This window comes from Oryza sativa, chromosome 8 (assembly GCF_034140825.1).
Source record: "Oryza sativa Japonica Group chromosome 8, ASM3414082v1".
Classification (NCBI taxonomy): domain Eukaryota; kingdom Viridiplantae; phylum Streptophyta; class Magnoliopsida; order Poales; family Poaceae; genus Oryza; species Oryza sativa.
Window position 1 is genome coordinate 27,941,501 of NC_089042.1, and position 16,586 is coordinate 27,958,086.

Consider the following 16,586-nt stretch of genomic DNA (forward strand, 5'->3'; position numbering starts at 1 on the left):
GGTGAGTTGAAAAGTTGCCATATTGCTGTGTGACGTACGTGTAATCAGTCAGTCAGTTATTGCGGTCCACCCAGGGGTCAACGGTCAACCACGTATGTCGTGGCCAGAGAAAACCAATGCAGAAGGCCGTCTCCTCCGTCGCCGTCGCTGTCGCCGCCGTCCGCCGGCCAACTCGTCGTTGTCATCTCCCAGCACTTCCGGTATCATATATGAGTGAGGCTTAGTGCTTCTCCCTCCTCAACGTCACCGCCGGCCGACTCGCCGTCGTACGTGAGGCTTTATGGTGCGTGGTGGCGGCGGTGGCCGCGCTGCTCGCCGCGCCACCGGTCGCAGCTGTGTTCATCCACGAATTCTACAAGGTACTGAATCTGATACGCTCTACATGGTATCTGTCTCCTTTGGAATTGATCTGCTGAACATTAATTGGTCTAATCTTCTGAATTGTTTGCTTTGTTTCTTGTGTTCATTTTCACAGGGAGATGAGGTTTTGGTGAAGATGAACGAGCTGATGTCCATCGAGACTCAGATCACCTACTCGTACTACTCACTTCCCTTCTGTAGACCTGACAATCTAACTGAAAGTGCTCCGACTCTTTGGCAACTTCTCCATGGTGATCGCCAACAGAGGTCCCCTTACCAGGTTAGTCACACACTGCCACCTGCCAGGGTTTTATCTTGGGTTCTATCATTTTTTTTTTGTCTGTGAAGATCTTGGATTATCATTTTTGGACTGCGAATTGATGATCCAACTTTGCGTTTTCACTGTAGTTTGAAATGAGAGTGCCCAAGAAGTGCCAAATTGTCTGCAGAGTGCTTGTTGGAGAAAAAGAAGCGAAGGAGCTGACGGAGAAGATGGAAGATGAGTACCGTGTGAACATGTAAGGATTGTAGAGGTTAGATTTACATTTTCTAAAAACACCGCAAAGTTTGTGAGAGATTTAATGAAGTTGAATTACAGGGCTCTTGACAACCTCCCATTAAGTATTCCAATCAGAAGGATAGATAAAGATGATTTTTTCTATCAGCATGGGTACCATATTGGTGTAATTGGCCAATTCTTTGGAGTGGGTTCATCTTCTCAAAACTCTTTTTTTAGATGAAAGATCATTATATTGATCTTCTCAAACTCTTTATTTCGCTAAAATCTTTAGTTAAAAAGACCCTCATGCATAAGCATTTTTCCGCAGGAGGAGCATAAGAGGTACTTCATCCACAATCACTTATCATTTTTGGTGAGGTACAAGAGGGATATCGACACAAGTGCTTCTACAATAGTGGCGTTTGAGGTCAAACCATTCAGGTTTTGCCAACTTTGCTTCCCACATTTTATTCAGCATGAATGAGTACCATCTTTACCGTTCTTCTGGTTAATTTCCTTTTGTCCCAGTGTTAAGCACCAATATGAAGCGCAATGGAACGGTGCAAACTCTCGTCTGAGCACATGTGATGCTAATGCCAACAGGTTCATCTTATCCTCTGATTCTCCACCGGAGATTGAAGTCGGTGAAGAAATCATATTCACCTATGATGTTAACTTTGAGGTGGCTTTCATCCTTCCCTTTTATCATCCTTTCACCTGTAAATTGTATCTTCTCCCTAAAACAGACATTAATCAGATATTAAACCTTTCTCTAATGATTTATCACATGCTTGTGCTACTGCTGTTACAGGAAAGTGATATCAAGTGGGCTTCTCGCTGGGATGCCTACCTGTCAATGACAGATGATCAGGCTCGCTGGTTTTCCATTGTTAACTCTCCTGTTACCCTGATTGGTCTTTCTGTTGCAATGGCCATGACTATGCTTCGAAGTCTGCATAGAGATATCTTTAGATACAGCCAACTTGAAACCCAGAATGAGGCTCAAGTGGAAACCGGGTGGAAGCTTGTTCATGGAGATGTGTTCCGGCCTCCATCCAACCCTGTCTTGCTCTGTGCCTATGCAGGGAGTGGTGTTCAACTCTTTGGTACTCATCACCGTAGCCTTCGCTGCGCTGGGCTTCTTTTCTCCATCAAATTCTGCAGGCCTGAGAAATGTTGTGTTGCTCACCTGGGTCCTGATGGGGATGCTTGCTGGCTACACCTCTTCTCGCCTCTATAAGATGTTCAAGAGCGGTTCAGAGTGGAAGCATATCACCATGGCAACAGCTATCCAGTTCCCGGGTTTCGCTTTTGTTATCTTCGCAATCTTGAATACTCTTCTACAAGATGAGAATTCATCAGCCACAGTTCCTCCAACCACAATGTGTGCCTTGGTCCTCCTCTGGTCCGGTATCACGCCGCCTCTCGTGTTTCTTGGAGGATATCTTGGGTACAAGAGACCTGCCATTGAGCCTCCGGTGGAGATCAACAAAACTCCACGAAAGATTCCCAAGCAAGCATGGTACATCAGCCCTGTGTTCTCCATCCTCATTGGTAGTATCTTTCCATTTACAATTGTTTTCATTGAGCTCTTCTTTGGCCTCATCTTCATCTGGTATCACCAATTCTACCGTGGATTTGGGTTCCTCCTCATCACGCTTGTTCTACTCCTCGTCGCCTGCGCTGAAATCTCCGTTGCGTTTTGCTACTATCAACTGCGAAGCGGCAACTACAAGTGGTGGTGGAGATCATTCCTTACACCAGGATGTTCTGCAGTCTATCTCTTCTTATATGCGACATTCTTCTTCTTCGCGAAGCTGAGCATTGTTAAGCCAGTGTCAGTCATGTTCTACTTTGGATACATGCTTGTCGTCTCATATGCCTTCTTCCTGCTTACAGGCACAATTGGTTTCTTCTCTTGTTTCTTCTTCACGAGGTTTATTTACTCACAGAGGGCATTTGGATGAACTTGAGATTAGAATTTTGGAATTGGAATTAGAATTCTGCTGTGATTGTAACTCCAGTTTGTTACAGTCACCTCTGTGTCCTGGAACAGGAGAGCTTGTCAATGGCAATTCCATTCCAGTTATTCCAAGTCCCAGTGATAATTTTTTTTCCAAGCTAAACATGAAGATGATAGTATAGCATGTGTGCTACTATGTCATTTCTGGTTTTGAATGTTGAGATGTGTATAGTTTGGGCAGAAACTTCTCTGTAACTGTTTTATAGTTCACAAAATGGAACATACTTAGCCTGTGTGGTAATAATCCTGTGTGGTAATAATCAGTTGATAATCAGTTGGAGCATACAATGTGAAAATTCAAGTCCAAAAATGGTAGTCTGCCAATTCAGAATAACATACCCCTATTCTTTTTTCAGAACAAGTGATCACGGTTAATGCATAATTTTTGGTTGTGATGAAGTACGTAGCACGCATGCTAGACCTATCCATGTTTACTGGGCATTACAGACTACCGGTACATCGATAACTTTTAACTAAACAAGCATTGCAGGCAAACTCCTTGAGCTGCAAAGGAGCAAAACACTAGATCAACTGAACAATGTTAATCGTTAACCTAGGGCAGTAAAACTGCTTGAGACTGAACATGTTCCCCATAGCCATCAACTCCATCATCATAGATATCACAGCAATATGTAGTTGTCCCCAACTTCCACGCACCTTCGCCGCCAACTCTCCTCCAAGCCTGCCGTCCAAACAACCTTCACCTGCAGCTCATAAGGACCTTGCTGACGAATACATTCTTCTTCATCATCATCGTGACCTACAACGAGCTCAAACAATTCAGCTTCTTCATGGTGGTCGCCCTCAGAAACAGAGACATTGAGCACCAGTGTATCATCCAGTTTCACAGCGACAAAACGACGAGTCAAATCGATTGATCCACCAGGTCCAAGTGCTCTGTTAGTGCCTTTCACTTCACTGTCATATAGAATGATCTTGTTTTCATCGTCTCCAGAAGTCCAAGCAGTTACTTTGCCACTGAACTTGGATGATACTAGCCCCTTAATGCTGACTGCAACTGAAGCTTCAACAGCACATGGAACAGGGGTATACACAAATTCAATTGTACTCAACAAGCTTTCCAGTGACAAAGTCATGGGTTGCTTTGTGTAACAGATGGTACTGTGTTCTAGCAGACCTTTGCTGAAATCTTTGTCGACACCTTCATCACCCTTGATCTTCAGATGGAACTCGAAATATATATTATCACTTGCAGCAAGTGCTCGATTAGGTCCTGTCAAAAGTAGAGTATCCTCCTGCATATGGATAGGGAAAACCATGTAAAAGATGACATGAGAAGGGACCAAGCTCGATAAGTATAATACAATTCAGTAACTGTCTATATTTCACTTCATAATGTGAGTCTAATATTAATTAGAAAAAGATACCAGACAAACTATTTAGTAACAAGGATCAAACAGTTGGTTGCAATATGGCGATTGACGTGATTTACTTGGAGAATATCTGAAAGTGGATTGTAAGGGTAAGGCCATGTCATTTTTATTTGACCGGAGGAATGGTAGTATTGATTAATCTAGCGAGGAGGAAGGAAGGAATTGGTTAAGCGACAGACCGGTGAGGTGATGATCTGGGCATCGTCCCTGCCACGCCTGAACAAATAGATACACCTGTAGTCGTACACATCCCTGGCCAACACAGTGCCAAATATGCTGATAGGGTAACTCACATCAGACTCGGTCACCTTGATCGCGATGACATTGACAGAGTCCATCATCCTCCAATATTCAGAGGAAGCAAGAGCCTTTTTCACTGGTGGTCCACGCCCAAGCTTTGCTGTAAATAAAATCAAGGCAGAGATAACAGAAATCAAACAAAAAAGAATATACTGTAATTTTTACACGTCTACATATATCTACCCAAGGCTAAAGATGTGATGACGAACAAATAGTAAGAGAGGATGCATACATCCATACAGCTATTGCTTGCATGTAACAAGGAAGATAAATTAAGGATTATATATGGATTGATGTACTGACATTCTTTATCAAGGTCAAAGAAGGCAATGTTGTGGGTGTGAAAGCGAGTAGGAAGAGAGCGAAGAAGCTTGTGGTTATATTCAGTAAAGCCTCTGCAGCGAACTATGTGAAGGACCTCGACCACCTTCTCTTCCCATGTCAGCTTCCACTCCTGTTTCTTCTTATCAACCGTATCCCTCATCTCGCACTTGTCCTCCCCATTCTTGTCACTTTCTGCCATAGCTTGCTTGTGTTGTGTGCTCTCCGACCTGGCAGCCAGCAACTTGTAAAAAAAAAACATGGAAGGTTTGGGGTTCTCATGTGTCCAATCCAACAAACAAAACAAAAAAAAACATGGAAAATTTGTGATTCTTATGTGCCCAATCCAACAAACAAAACAAAGATATGATGGATTGATCAATTGCGAAGTATGTGTTGTTTTAACTTTTACATGAATGAATGATAGATTGTTTAACTGCGGAGTGTGGGTTGGCACTCCCAATCTCAGTAATCTTTCTCTCAAGTCTATGACTTCATCTATGAGGCGGCGACAATAGGGCTTGTTGTTGTACATCGGCCATGATTTAATTTTGGATTATCGTAATGGCCGGCCGGTGATCGGGCACATGTACAGGCGCCGTGATGAGGCCGGTGAGATTAAGGGTTGGTTTGTATACATGGATGGGCCATAAACAACGATATCGGAGTGTACCGTAGATGTGGTCGCCGTGCCCTAAATCCTAATCGCCGCCGCGGAAAGAGGAATCGCCCCAACTTAATTAGCTGGTGGTATACATATTTAACGACAGTTTCTACAGAAAAAAAAAATATACTCCATTAATCTTAATAAATAAAAAAGCACTTACAGTGTTGATATGTCCGGGGCAGCCGGCGGTCGATCCCCTTGCGCGGCTCTTCTTCTCCGTCGCCGGCTCAATACGAGAGCTCTCACGGCCAGCTTGCGACTGCCCCTCGAGAGTGAGAGTGAGGTCGCCGTGAGGTGACGATTGCAGGTCGTCGCCGGCGACCAGATCGCCGCCGGGCGCCGGTTAATTCGTCGGAATGCCGCCGCTTCCGACGACGTCGTCTGTACGATAGGGACGAGAACGTAGAGGACTGATTTACAAAATACTCAATCAGCCCGAAAATAAGTTGGGAGCTTGTTCTGCCAAATTTTCTAAATTTACCGTGGGCTGTTCAAGTTGATGTCATTTCTAACCATACCATTATTTAGCAAAGTTGTTAAAGATGTGACTATATTTTTTTTCAAACTTTGATAAACACGTAACAAATCTTGCCAAAATGTTAGTAATATTGTCAACTTACCAAAATTTTGACAATACCAAATTTAGTAAGGTTTATTTTGAACACAATCTGAATAGCCTCCTAAAATTTTACACAGTAATATTTATCGGGTCCTAATCGAGAATCCATTCCGCTGCGACAGGTGCAAGGTGTTAGGGTTAGTGTTTGGTGACGGATGATAGGAGGGGAGGGGCCTCACCCATAGTGAAAGAAGAAGAAAAAGGGATGTCATGTGCTCCGAATACACCCTAAATGAGGAAGGCACCAACCTATGAAGACTGAGAAGTCATTCTATGAACTGTGAAGGGCCAAAGGGCAGGGTGTGGCTAGGACTTCTTTCCTCTCCAATCTCTTCTCCCATGCATTTCTTTGATTGATGGTGAATCAACCTTACCGGTGATTAGGAATATAACATTTTAATATCAGAGGCTTTGTTCGATCTGTGTGATGTGTTGATCGCATTCTCATCACCTTGATTGGTAAAACTCCTATAGTTGAGTTAGTGATTCTCTCAATTTCGTGCTCGATCGGTTTATACTAGACACCATGGCTCCAACAAAGGAGGGCATACAAGTTCGAGAAGTGCTAGCTATGATAAATTTCATGGAGGAGCGACTAATGGCGGTGATGGAACAGTTAGACACGAAGGTTAATGAGATGGAAATAATTGGCAAACAAGTGTATATGATTGCATCAAAGCTTGAACAACAAGGGAGCGGTTGGACAAGTTGCATACCAAGGTGGATCTATCGATGACATCCCTATGACAGGTGTAGCAAAAGCATACGCAAATAACGCCTTAAGGTGCTTAAGGCAGCAATCACTCCACTATCAACACCACAAGTATTATAGTGTGCTCTAAGTTATTCGTATGTAGATAGAATGATATAGATAGTTATGCAAATATCAATGTTTTGTTTTTGAAAAAAAAATGAAGGTTGATATTTGTTATCAATCCAATGGTTATAAAACATTAATATTATTCAAGTGACTTTCATTGTTCACATTTCAATATTTTATTTGCTACATAGTTTAAAACTCGATAAGGCAAATTCACGTCACCTTGGGCACTATCTCAGCGCCAATGATGATGGAGTTGAGACACTATAGGCTTGTTTGGTATAGCTCCAACTCCTAAATTTAGCTCCCGAAGTTAGGTCTGGAGTGCAGTTGTGCACAACTCTAGTTTATTTTATGATAGAGTTCCACCCAGCTCCACTCCCAGTTTTGGTGGAGCTAAAACTGTTTGGCTGAGCTCCAGCTCCAGGAGGGGTGGAGCTGGAGCTGTGCCAAACAGACCCTATATCTTAGTGTCATCAGGTTAGCGCTGAGATCATAGTTTATGTTATAAAGAGTAAATTTCACTTTGGTCAACCTTTATTTACCAAATTTTCACATTGGACTAGAGTTAGACTTATATTTTCACTTAACACCATATATAGTTACCATCATTTGCACTTTGGACCGGGTTTCACAAATTACACATAGTATAATGATTGTAGATCTGATTTCATTTATTTTTTGTGTTAGAAAACTTAGAATTCAACAATCTGTACTAACACTACAGTTGGGTATCGTAAAACATGTAATATCTTTTCTAGAAAAATAGTTCTTAAACTCAATATTTCTCCAATTTTGTCTCTAGTATAAGGGTTGTGAATGTTCATATGTAGTAGTAATGAAGTCCCATTAATCTGATAGGATATCTTATAACATGTTACAATCAATGTTCTTGCGCTAAGCATATTTGCATGGCAAAAAATTCCATATCATTGTTTCTTGTAAAATGCTAAGCACCAAGACAACAACTCATGTGATGGTAACTATAACCAGGTCCAAAGTGCAAACAATGGTAACTATACATGGTGTTAAGTGAAAACATGAGCCTAGCTCTTGCCCAATGTGAAATTTTGGTCAATAAAGATGGTCCAAAGTGAAATTTACTTTTTATAAATTAGTTTCTGTGATAGGTTATTTTTTAAATGGGTTTTTATAAAGAGCGTTGCTCTGGTCCAGCAGAAAGTGGCGCGGGGTACTGGTACCGTGAGGTACCAAAGCGAACTCCATCGGTGGGCAGAATCGGAAGTGGTGAAAGTTTTGATGCGCGCTGGTGGGGCCGTGGGGGTGAAAATGCGGACTTCTCGCCACAGAAAGCGCATCGCTGTGCCGCGAGTGTCCTCGCCACAAAGTCCTCTCCTTCGTGGCGCCGCCGGCGCCTTCTCCTTCTTCGCTGCGTCGCCGGCGTCCTCTCCTTGTTCGCTCTGCCGTGGCTCGTCTGCCCCTTCGGCCTTCGCTGCGCCACGCCACCCTAGTGCGACCTTTCTCCGCGGCACTGTTGTCTCCCCCTTTGCCGCGCCACCGTTGCCTTTCCCCATCTCCGCGCAGAGCGTCCGTCGTCTCCCCCTTCGGTGCCCCTTCGCTGCGCCGCCCCACCGTTGTTTTCCCCTTTGCCCATCTCCGCGCGCCGTGCGTCCGTCGTCTCCCCCTTGGGTGCCCCGCAGCCGCAGCCCTAATTTGTCCCCAGCACGATGCACACAAGGTAAGTTTGAACTGACTGTGTGGTTTTGTGCATTATGTGCTTGGGTTGGATTTGTTGTGTAAAAGCAGTGTATTTATTTGGATTTGTTCGATTCACAAATTCAAACTGGGTGATGAGATGGGAGATAATTTTGTGAGCATTGAGGATCAAGAGCACTATGCAATGATGAAAGGTATGAGATTCAAGAGTGAGGAAGATGGTTTCATCTTTTACAATAGGTATGCAAAGGAAAAAGGGTTCAGTGTTAGGAAGAACAATGCAAGACGTGATGCAATGAGTAAAGATGTTATCCAGAGACAGTATACTTGTTCTAGAGAAGGACATAGGAGAGACATTTATATGGAAAATTCATGTAAGAGTAGAGAACCTAGAGCCCTTACTCGTTGCTCAGTTTGAGATTTAACTTGACAAGAAAAGGGGTGATTGGTTTGTCCTTAAATATGTGCCGCAACATAGCCATCCACTAGCTAAAGTAGATGAAGTGGCTTTCCTGCGCTCTCACCGCAGAATTAGCTATGCTCAGAAGGCCAATTTAATGGAGCTGAAAGGAGTGGGATTGCGGCAGCATCAAGTAATGGATGTGATGGAGAGGCATCGTGGTGGTTTTGAAACAACTGGGTTTGTTAGTAAGGACATGTACAATTTCTTTGTTAGACAAAAGAAGAAACAGATTGTTGGTGGTGATGTCGATCGTGTTATCAAATACATGCAAGCTAGACAGAAAGATGATATGGAGTTCTTTTATGAGTACGAGACAGATGAAGCCGGTCGCCTTAAGAGATTATTTTGGGCTGATCCTCAATCCCGTATTGATTACGATGCTTTTGGTGATGTTGTTGTTTTTGATAGCACATATAGGGTAAATAAATACAATTTACCTTTCATACCGTTTGTCGGTGTTAACCATCATGGGTCCACCATCATTTTTGCTTGTGCTATTGTTGCGGATGAGAAGATTGCAACATATGAATGGGTACTTAAGCGCTTTTTGGATTGCATGTGTCAGAAACATCCTAAAGGGTTGATTACAGATAGTGATAATTCCATGAGAAGAGCAATTGCAACTGTCATGCCCAACTCGGAACATAGGTTGTGCACTTGGCATATTGAACAAAATATGGCAAGGCATCTCCGTCCGAAAATGATTTCAGACTTTAGAGTTCTAGTTCATGCAACTTATTCTGCTGAGGAGTTTGAGGAAAAATGGGTGGAGTTCAAGCTGAAACGCAAAGTGGCAGAAGATAACCAATGGCTCGGGAGGATGTACAACTTAAGGAAGAAATGGGCGGCTGCATATACTAAAGGTATGTATTTCCTTGGTATGAAAAGCAATCAACGTAGTGAAAGCCTCAACTCTAAACTTCATAGACACTTGGATCGTAAAATGAGCTTAGTTCTTTTGGTTGAGCACTATGAGCACTGCTTGTCGCGTATGAGACATAGGGAGGCAGAGCTTGATTCGAAAGCTTCACAGTCAGTTCCATTCACAGCCAACGATGCTAGTCTAATTGAAAAGGATGCTGCCCGTATATTCACACCATCAGTTTTTAAGAAGTTGAAAATGGATATTATTAAATCGAAAGATTGTGAGGTGATAGACTGTATAGATGAGGAAAATATTATTAAGTACATCATTTGCATGAAAGGAAAAATTGACAAGATAACAATCTTGACTTGTTCATATGTTGAATCATCATTGAAGAATATGAGCTGTACATGCAAGAAAATGGAGTGTGAAAGCCTTCCATGTCAGCATATGTTCACAATTATGGACTATTTGAACCTTCAAGCCATTCCAGATGTGTGTGTAGTGCCTAGGTGGACAGTTAAAGCCAAAATTGCATTTCCTTCAGATAGGTATGGTGAGGTTTATACCTGGTCTGATCAGATGGAAAGATATCGTAGAATGCGTGCAATTGGATCTGAGGTTTTATTGAAGTGCTCGATGTCAGAGGAATATACTTTGAAGGTGATGGAGATGTTTGAAAAACTGGACTTAGAGACAAATGCAATTGAGGGGGATGAATTTGATGTAACATTGTGCGGTCACGTTGTAGCTCAAAGTTTACGCTCTGACATTGCTAGTGTACAGAAGGTTCATGATCCTATGGAGGTAGTACCTAAAGGTGCACCAACTAAAAGGTTGAGAGGTTTTTTGGAGAAGGGTAACCGGCGTTGTGGTTATTGCCGTGTTCGTGGACACACGGTTCGTTCTTGTGCCATTTACCTAAGGTAAGGTTCTAATATATTTTGGGTAATGCTTTTTTTTGTGTTGTTTTTTTGTAATTGGTGACAACTGACAAGGACTAGTTTTGTTGTTATTTCAGAAAAGTTGCAGTAGATGTATGAAGTGCAAAGTGGAAGCAATCAAGCTCCATGTCTTATCCAGTGGGCTATTTTGTGCTATTTGAATTCTGTAAATCATGAGTCGTGGCAGGACTCGTTTGTTGTGTTTGAAAACTGTATTGGAGCTGTGCTTGGTCTATTATGTTTGCTATTTTGTACTCGTCTGTTGTGTCTGAAAACTGTACTGGAGCTGTACTTGTTTTGTTCAATTATTCATGACTTTGGTTTGCTAATCGATCACGAACTGTCCTCCTATCTCACTGTATTGGAGCTGCTATAGTTAATCCATTATTCAAGTGTGCTATACATGCTCAATCTGGGAACGTGTGTGCTTTTCAGTGGTGAAAATCATATGTGCGGGAGGAGATGGCATATATACATTTTGAGATATCATGATCGAGTACCAAAGTTTAACAAGGGCCAAGGGCCAAGAGATAGCATGCGAAATATAATTTCATTCATAGTTGTGGTCCAAATACTTCATTTAGCACAAAAGGCAACTTGCAACAAGCAGCACTCATACATGCAATTCACGAATAGCACGTGTGCTCACATATAGCAGACACTACACAACTGACGGACAGCAGACATGCTCACATATAGCAGACAGTAGACTATAGTAAGGTTGCAGTTGATAATCTCCTTCAGAGCAAATCAAGACAGTAGACTAGAAGGTTCAGTAGACACTTGTACGTCGGACCTGATATATGTCATAGACCACACTTGTGCATAGCCCAAATCAACCCGACACGATGTTTGTCGTAGAGTGCACGTGTCGAAGAGTGCACGTGTGCTACGACACTTGTACACCAGACCCGGTAGTTGTCATGGAGTGCCTGCGTACACGACACTTGTACGTCGGACCTGATATATGTCATAGACCACACTTGTGCATAGCCCAGATTAACCCGACACGATGTTTGTCGTAGAGTGCACGTGTGCTACGACACTTGTACATCACACTTGTGCACATGGGTGGACCTACCATGATTCCCGGGTATGTGCGAACGGTTGTGACATCGCGTGTTGTGACATCGCGTGCAAGTGTTGTGACATCGCGTGCAACGTGTTGTGACATCGCGTGAAACATTTGCGTACAAGTATGTGCGAACGGTGCCCTTCGTCAGGTCCATCACAGCTCATAAGCAGTGCAGAAATGTGCTTTGGAACTTGTTGTGGTCTGACTCATGACAGGCAATAGTAATGGGGACTTTAAATTTGTTAGACAACGGTAGTGCATGCAGTCCTGACTTAATTCCTCGCTACACTTACCGATGAGAACTGTACAGTCGCCTATTCAAAAGCATGTAGTTATCGAACAGACAAGTCATTAAATTAATCAAGTTAGCCATAATACAACTGCTAATACATGCTTACTAAAAATACAGACTGAGATAGAGTCAGATAATTTTGTTTCGTGCTCTAGTATCTCCGTGGCGCCAACCATGGCGGATCAAGACGGCAACGCACGTGATGAAGGCCCACCTCAGGTGCCACAGCAAGCTCATGTGTCGTTTGCCCTTAAGGTATGTCTAAAATCATTCAAATCATGCTTTTGTCATATCCATTCAAATCGTTTTCCTATCCACTGATTTCATGCTCCTGTCCTCTAAATCTTTTACCTGGAAAATAACAGATGAGCTCCATGACTATTGCTTGTTCTATTCCAAAATTTGTTTCACTCGTTCAAAATTTCGATTCGTGTCAAAAAGAAGCTATTGAAAGAATCGGTTTTGGTGGTTTATTGCAAATGCCTGATATTACACTTCAAAGGATAACGTGTGGGCACATCGCTGACCAGTTCGATGTAACTACAGAATGCGTTGAGATTGAAGGTATCCAGATTCCAATAACAACATTTGATGTTCAGTGCATAATGGGTTTACCAGCTGGAGAATTGTTGATTACCCCTAGGCCAGTTTCCGATGATGAAGACTACAAGTACTACTCGGTGTACAAGGACCCAAAAAAAAAGAATATCAGTCTAGCTATCTTGCGGGAAGAACTCTTAAAAGCAAAAGTAGCCGACGAACATTTCTTGAGAAGATTTGTCTTGTTTGAAATAGGATACATTCTATGTCCGACAACTAAACCATTTGTCAGCTCAAATTACCTTGCTTTGGTGAAGGACATCAACCAAATAAAACACATCAATTGGGCTGCTCTCACTAGAGATTTTCTGATCCGTTCTCTCAAGGAGCTTAAGGGCGGAAGGACTAATCTGGAAGGAAATCTACCACTCCTACAGGTAACGTAACTACTCCATACTTTTAGTTCAACACAGATCAATATTATTTTTTACAGCTTACTAGACACGTGTTAACATTTCTGTTCCTACTGCTACTACTTTCCAATTCTGGTTATGGGAACATGTGCAGGTCCAAGATTCTAAGTACAAGATGACATATGGTGATAGGACACCTCCTCTCATGTCGTATTGGAATGAGATGAAGGTCAATTCATGGCTTAAGTACGACAGCAAACATGGCATATCTGGACTAGTAAGGTTCTTATGTAGTACTAACACGACCAGAACTTCTCCTTACATGTTGTTCAAATACAGGTTGTCCAAGAGATCACTCTTCCCTTGCAAAAATGCGATCCAATAGTTCAACATGACAATGAAGAGCATGCCGAACAAGCAGCGGACAATAAAGATAACAACATTCCAGTTACAGACCACGGCCCCCACTTGGGAAGACAGAATCAATCAAGAAATTCACACACTTTCCAGATCAGATACAGACCATGGCCAAACATATGAATCCCCACAATACCAAAATTATGCTACAAGTCCTGAAAGCAGCCAGCAACCCAAGGTATTATTTGTTTCATTTCAAACAAAGTAGCTTGAAATTGCAGTTTCTTACTTCGCTCTCTACAGAATTCAGCCAATATGGATATTGTACTGGGCCAGCTACTGCAACTTCAACAAAGCATCCAGTTCCTTGACAATAAAATGACAAACAAGTTGATATCAATTGAAGGCATATGCAATCAAAATAGAAAAGATATCCAGGTAATACTTTTAAGGGTCACATCTCACATTTTTGTGATAGAGCAATGCTTATATCTAACTTATAATAGGAGATTAAAAAAAGGTTGAGATCAGCATTCCATGTAACAAGCGCAAAGCACCCAAAGGTCGAGATCATCCATGAGCAGTTCAACATTACAAATCAAGAGGAAGTAAGGACTGCACAAGCTGACGACACAAAGAATACCCAAACAGAGAGCGTGAAAACTACGCGAAGTGACAAGGTGAAACACACACAATCTGACAGCATGATGGAATCAAAGGTGAAAACTGAAGACATCAAAGAGACAAGCCAAACTCCTCTAGTTATCCTAAGCGACGATGACAACAGCAATGGAAACACAGAGGTCCTCTAATTCTTGCACTTACAGTCATATTTAATAATCTAATATTGTATTGTATAATTGTTAATGTTATACCATCCTTGCAAGCTGAACCCAAATACAAAGATCCTAATATTTTAGGAAAAAGGGTCATCAAACCAGCACACAAAGCATAAGATGACTTCGTGTACTACAAGAAGAAATTCACAGTTACTGCATCGTCCACAAAACAACCAAAGATAGACGATGTTGATGCCATAACGATTAATTATATTTCCAATTGCAAAGACAACATATTACTTTCAGCTATCAATGGAGTCAAACTTTATTCCCAGTTTCTTAGAGCACTTGTTGTCCCTCAAGAAGCACCTCCAACATCCAAGTGGTTAAATGGCAGTGTAAGCATTCTTCACAATACTACCAATGTTTTTATTTAAATTTCAATCCTGAGTATTATTCATCTTCCATCATAGATCATAGACGCATACATTGAGCTCATCAAAGACGAGCAAGCCGACACACCAAGAGGAAATGGGATGGCATTACTAGAATCTGAAGCACATTGCCAGCAATGGAAATCTGATGGTGCAAAAAAAGGAACTTTCAGCAAAACATACCGTCAAAGAAGAGCCACAGTTGCATCCAAATACCTCAACCATGATATGGTATAACTAAATCCTAATGTATCCATCCATACTACCAGTAAATCAAAACATTTATTTTTCATTCATTCCATGCAGATCTTCCTACCGCTAAATAGAAATAAGGACCACTGGTATGTTGTTGTACTCAATGCTGGAAAACAAAAAATACAGATACTAGACTCAATACGTATGGATAGGAACACATATGAGGCTAACAAAGACCTCAACGATACGGTATGTTACATTCTACCGTATCATCTGCGTGTTTATACAATGCATTCACTTTGTACATTCATATATACAATCAGCGATTGTGTTTTGAAAACACAGATTAAAGGTATTGACAAGTTCATCGCATATGCAACCGAGGACAAAAGCATTACCACAAGATGAAAAAATACAAATGTGACCGATTGGCCTTTGTGCCCAATGCAAGTTCCACAACAAAGGGACGGTTGGTCCTGTGGTTTACATATGTTGAGGTTCATAGAACACTGGACTGGAAAAGAGCTATCACCTCAATTCCATGGAATGGTATGTTTCCTCAATCAAAACATAAATATACAACCTACTTCATTGCTCTAAATATTTCTAATTCATCTTTCAGGACACATGCACTACATTTAGAGCGAAGCTGGCATCCACCCTAATCAACTCTTCCATGAATGAGGTCATCAACATACAAGAAGACATCAGACGCATACAAACTGAGCAAATGCAACAAAAGAAGGACGAGTGACTAGACTCTTTTGCAAATTTCGTTCCATGCAGTTAGAAAATTGTTTTGTATCTTTCTGAACTTCTTGTCGCTCATACATTTGTTACCAAGGCAGTGGGCAAAAAAAATTCAGAAAAATTGCAATGTAATGTCACATTTCCACCCAACATTTCTATCTTTCTGAACTTCATGTGCCTCAAACATTTCTTCCCAAAGCAGCTAGCACAACAATACATGCAATTTTATGCCACAAAACTATAGTTCCCAACGCATTTCCACCCAACGTAACTGTAGCGACGAACTTACCGCTGCGGCGCCGTTGCAGTCTGTTCCGACCACCATATCGCCCCTTGACCACGACGGCAAACCTCTCTCGTGGCTGGCGACAACGAGCGGACCAGGGCTGTACCGACGAGAAGCGAACCGGCGTCAATCAGCCCTGGACTTCACAGTAAGAACTCCGCGGGAGCGCCGCCCTTCACTCCTCTTGCCTTTGCCCTGGAGTCCGCGGAAGCGCCGCCCTTCACTCCTCTTGCCTCCGCCCTGGAGTCCGTGGAAGCACCGCCCTGGAGTCCGCGGAAGCGCCACCCTGGAGTCCGCGGAGATCGGATGGGGAATCAGATCAGGAAGCGCCGCTGGCACCATTCACTTCTGGCGACGGATGGGGAATCATATCGGGAAGTGCCGCTGGGGAATCAGATCGAGAAAGAATTTGCATCCCTAGGGTTCCTCCAGCTTCAAAGCGAAAGATGCTCTAATGATATGCGAAGTTACGCATATGCCCTTCCACCCTTAAACCCACTCGCGATACAGCTC

At 42.4% G+C, this 16,586-nt stretch overlaps 2 protein-coding genes, 1 long non-coding RNA gene and 1 pseudogene across 5 annotated transcripts; 2 read left to right on the forward strand and 2 right to left on the reverse strand.

Annotated features, from left to right (window-relative positions):
- The first annotated feature begins 50 nt into the window (after positions 1–50).
- LOC9271128 (transmembrane 9 superfamily member 10-like) lies at positions 51–3,165 on the forward strand (annotated as a pseudogene).
- A 41-nt stretch (positions 3,166–3,206) lies between these two features.
- LOC107276385 (uncharacterized) lies at positions 3,207–5,976 on the reverse strand. Of its 3 annotated transcripts, XM_066303274.1 has the most exons (5): positions 5,725–5,976; positions 4,880–5,141; positions 4,456–4,676; positions 4,021–4,138; positions 3,207–3,906 (listed from the first exon to the last, which is right to left on the reverse strand). In XM_066303274.1, exons 2-5 carry the CDS (start codon positions 5,097–5,099, stop codon positions 3,503–3,505), a joined length of 963 nt encoding a protein of 320 aa, XP_066159371.1. In that variant the 5' UTR covers positions 5,100–5,141; positions 5,725–5,976; the 3' UTR covers positions 3,207–3,502. The 3 variants fall into 3 exon arrangements, with proteins under 3 accessions (XP_066159371.1, XP_025875675.1, XP_066159372.1); XM_026019890.2 differs by having other exon boundaries at positions 3,207–4,138; XM_066303275.1 differs by lacking the exon at positions 4,880–5,141 and having other exon boundaries at positions 3,207–4,138.
- A 2,360-nt stretch (positions 5,977–8,336) lies between these two features.
- On the forward strand, positions 8,337–11,206 carry LOC107282016 (protein FAR1-RELATED SEQUENCE 5). The gene is made up of 2 exons (XM_015794121.3): positions 8,337–10,934; positions 11,030–11,206. The coding sequence occupies exons 1-2, from the start codon at positions 9,238–9,240 to the stop codon at positions 11,049–11,051; spliced, it is 1,719 nt and encodes a 572-aa protein (XP_015649607.2). The 5' UTR covers positions 8,337–9,237; the 3' UTR covers positions 11,052–11,206.
- Positions 11,207–13,612: 2,406 nt separating this feature from the next.
- Positions 13,613–16,472, reverse strand: LOC9266991 (uncharacterized). The gene is made up of 2 exons (XR_001548134.3): positions 16,077–16,472; positions 13,613–13,995 (listed from the first exon to the last, which is right to left on the reverse strand). It is a non-coding gene; the product is annotated as an uncharacterized lncRNA (long non-coding RNA).
- Positions 16,473–16,586: the final 114 nt, after the last annotated feature.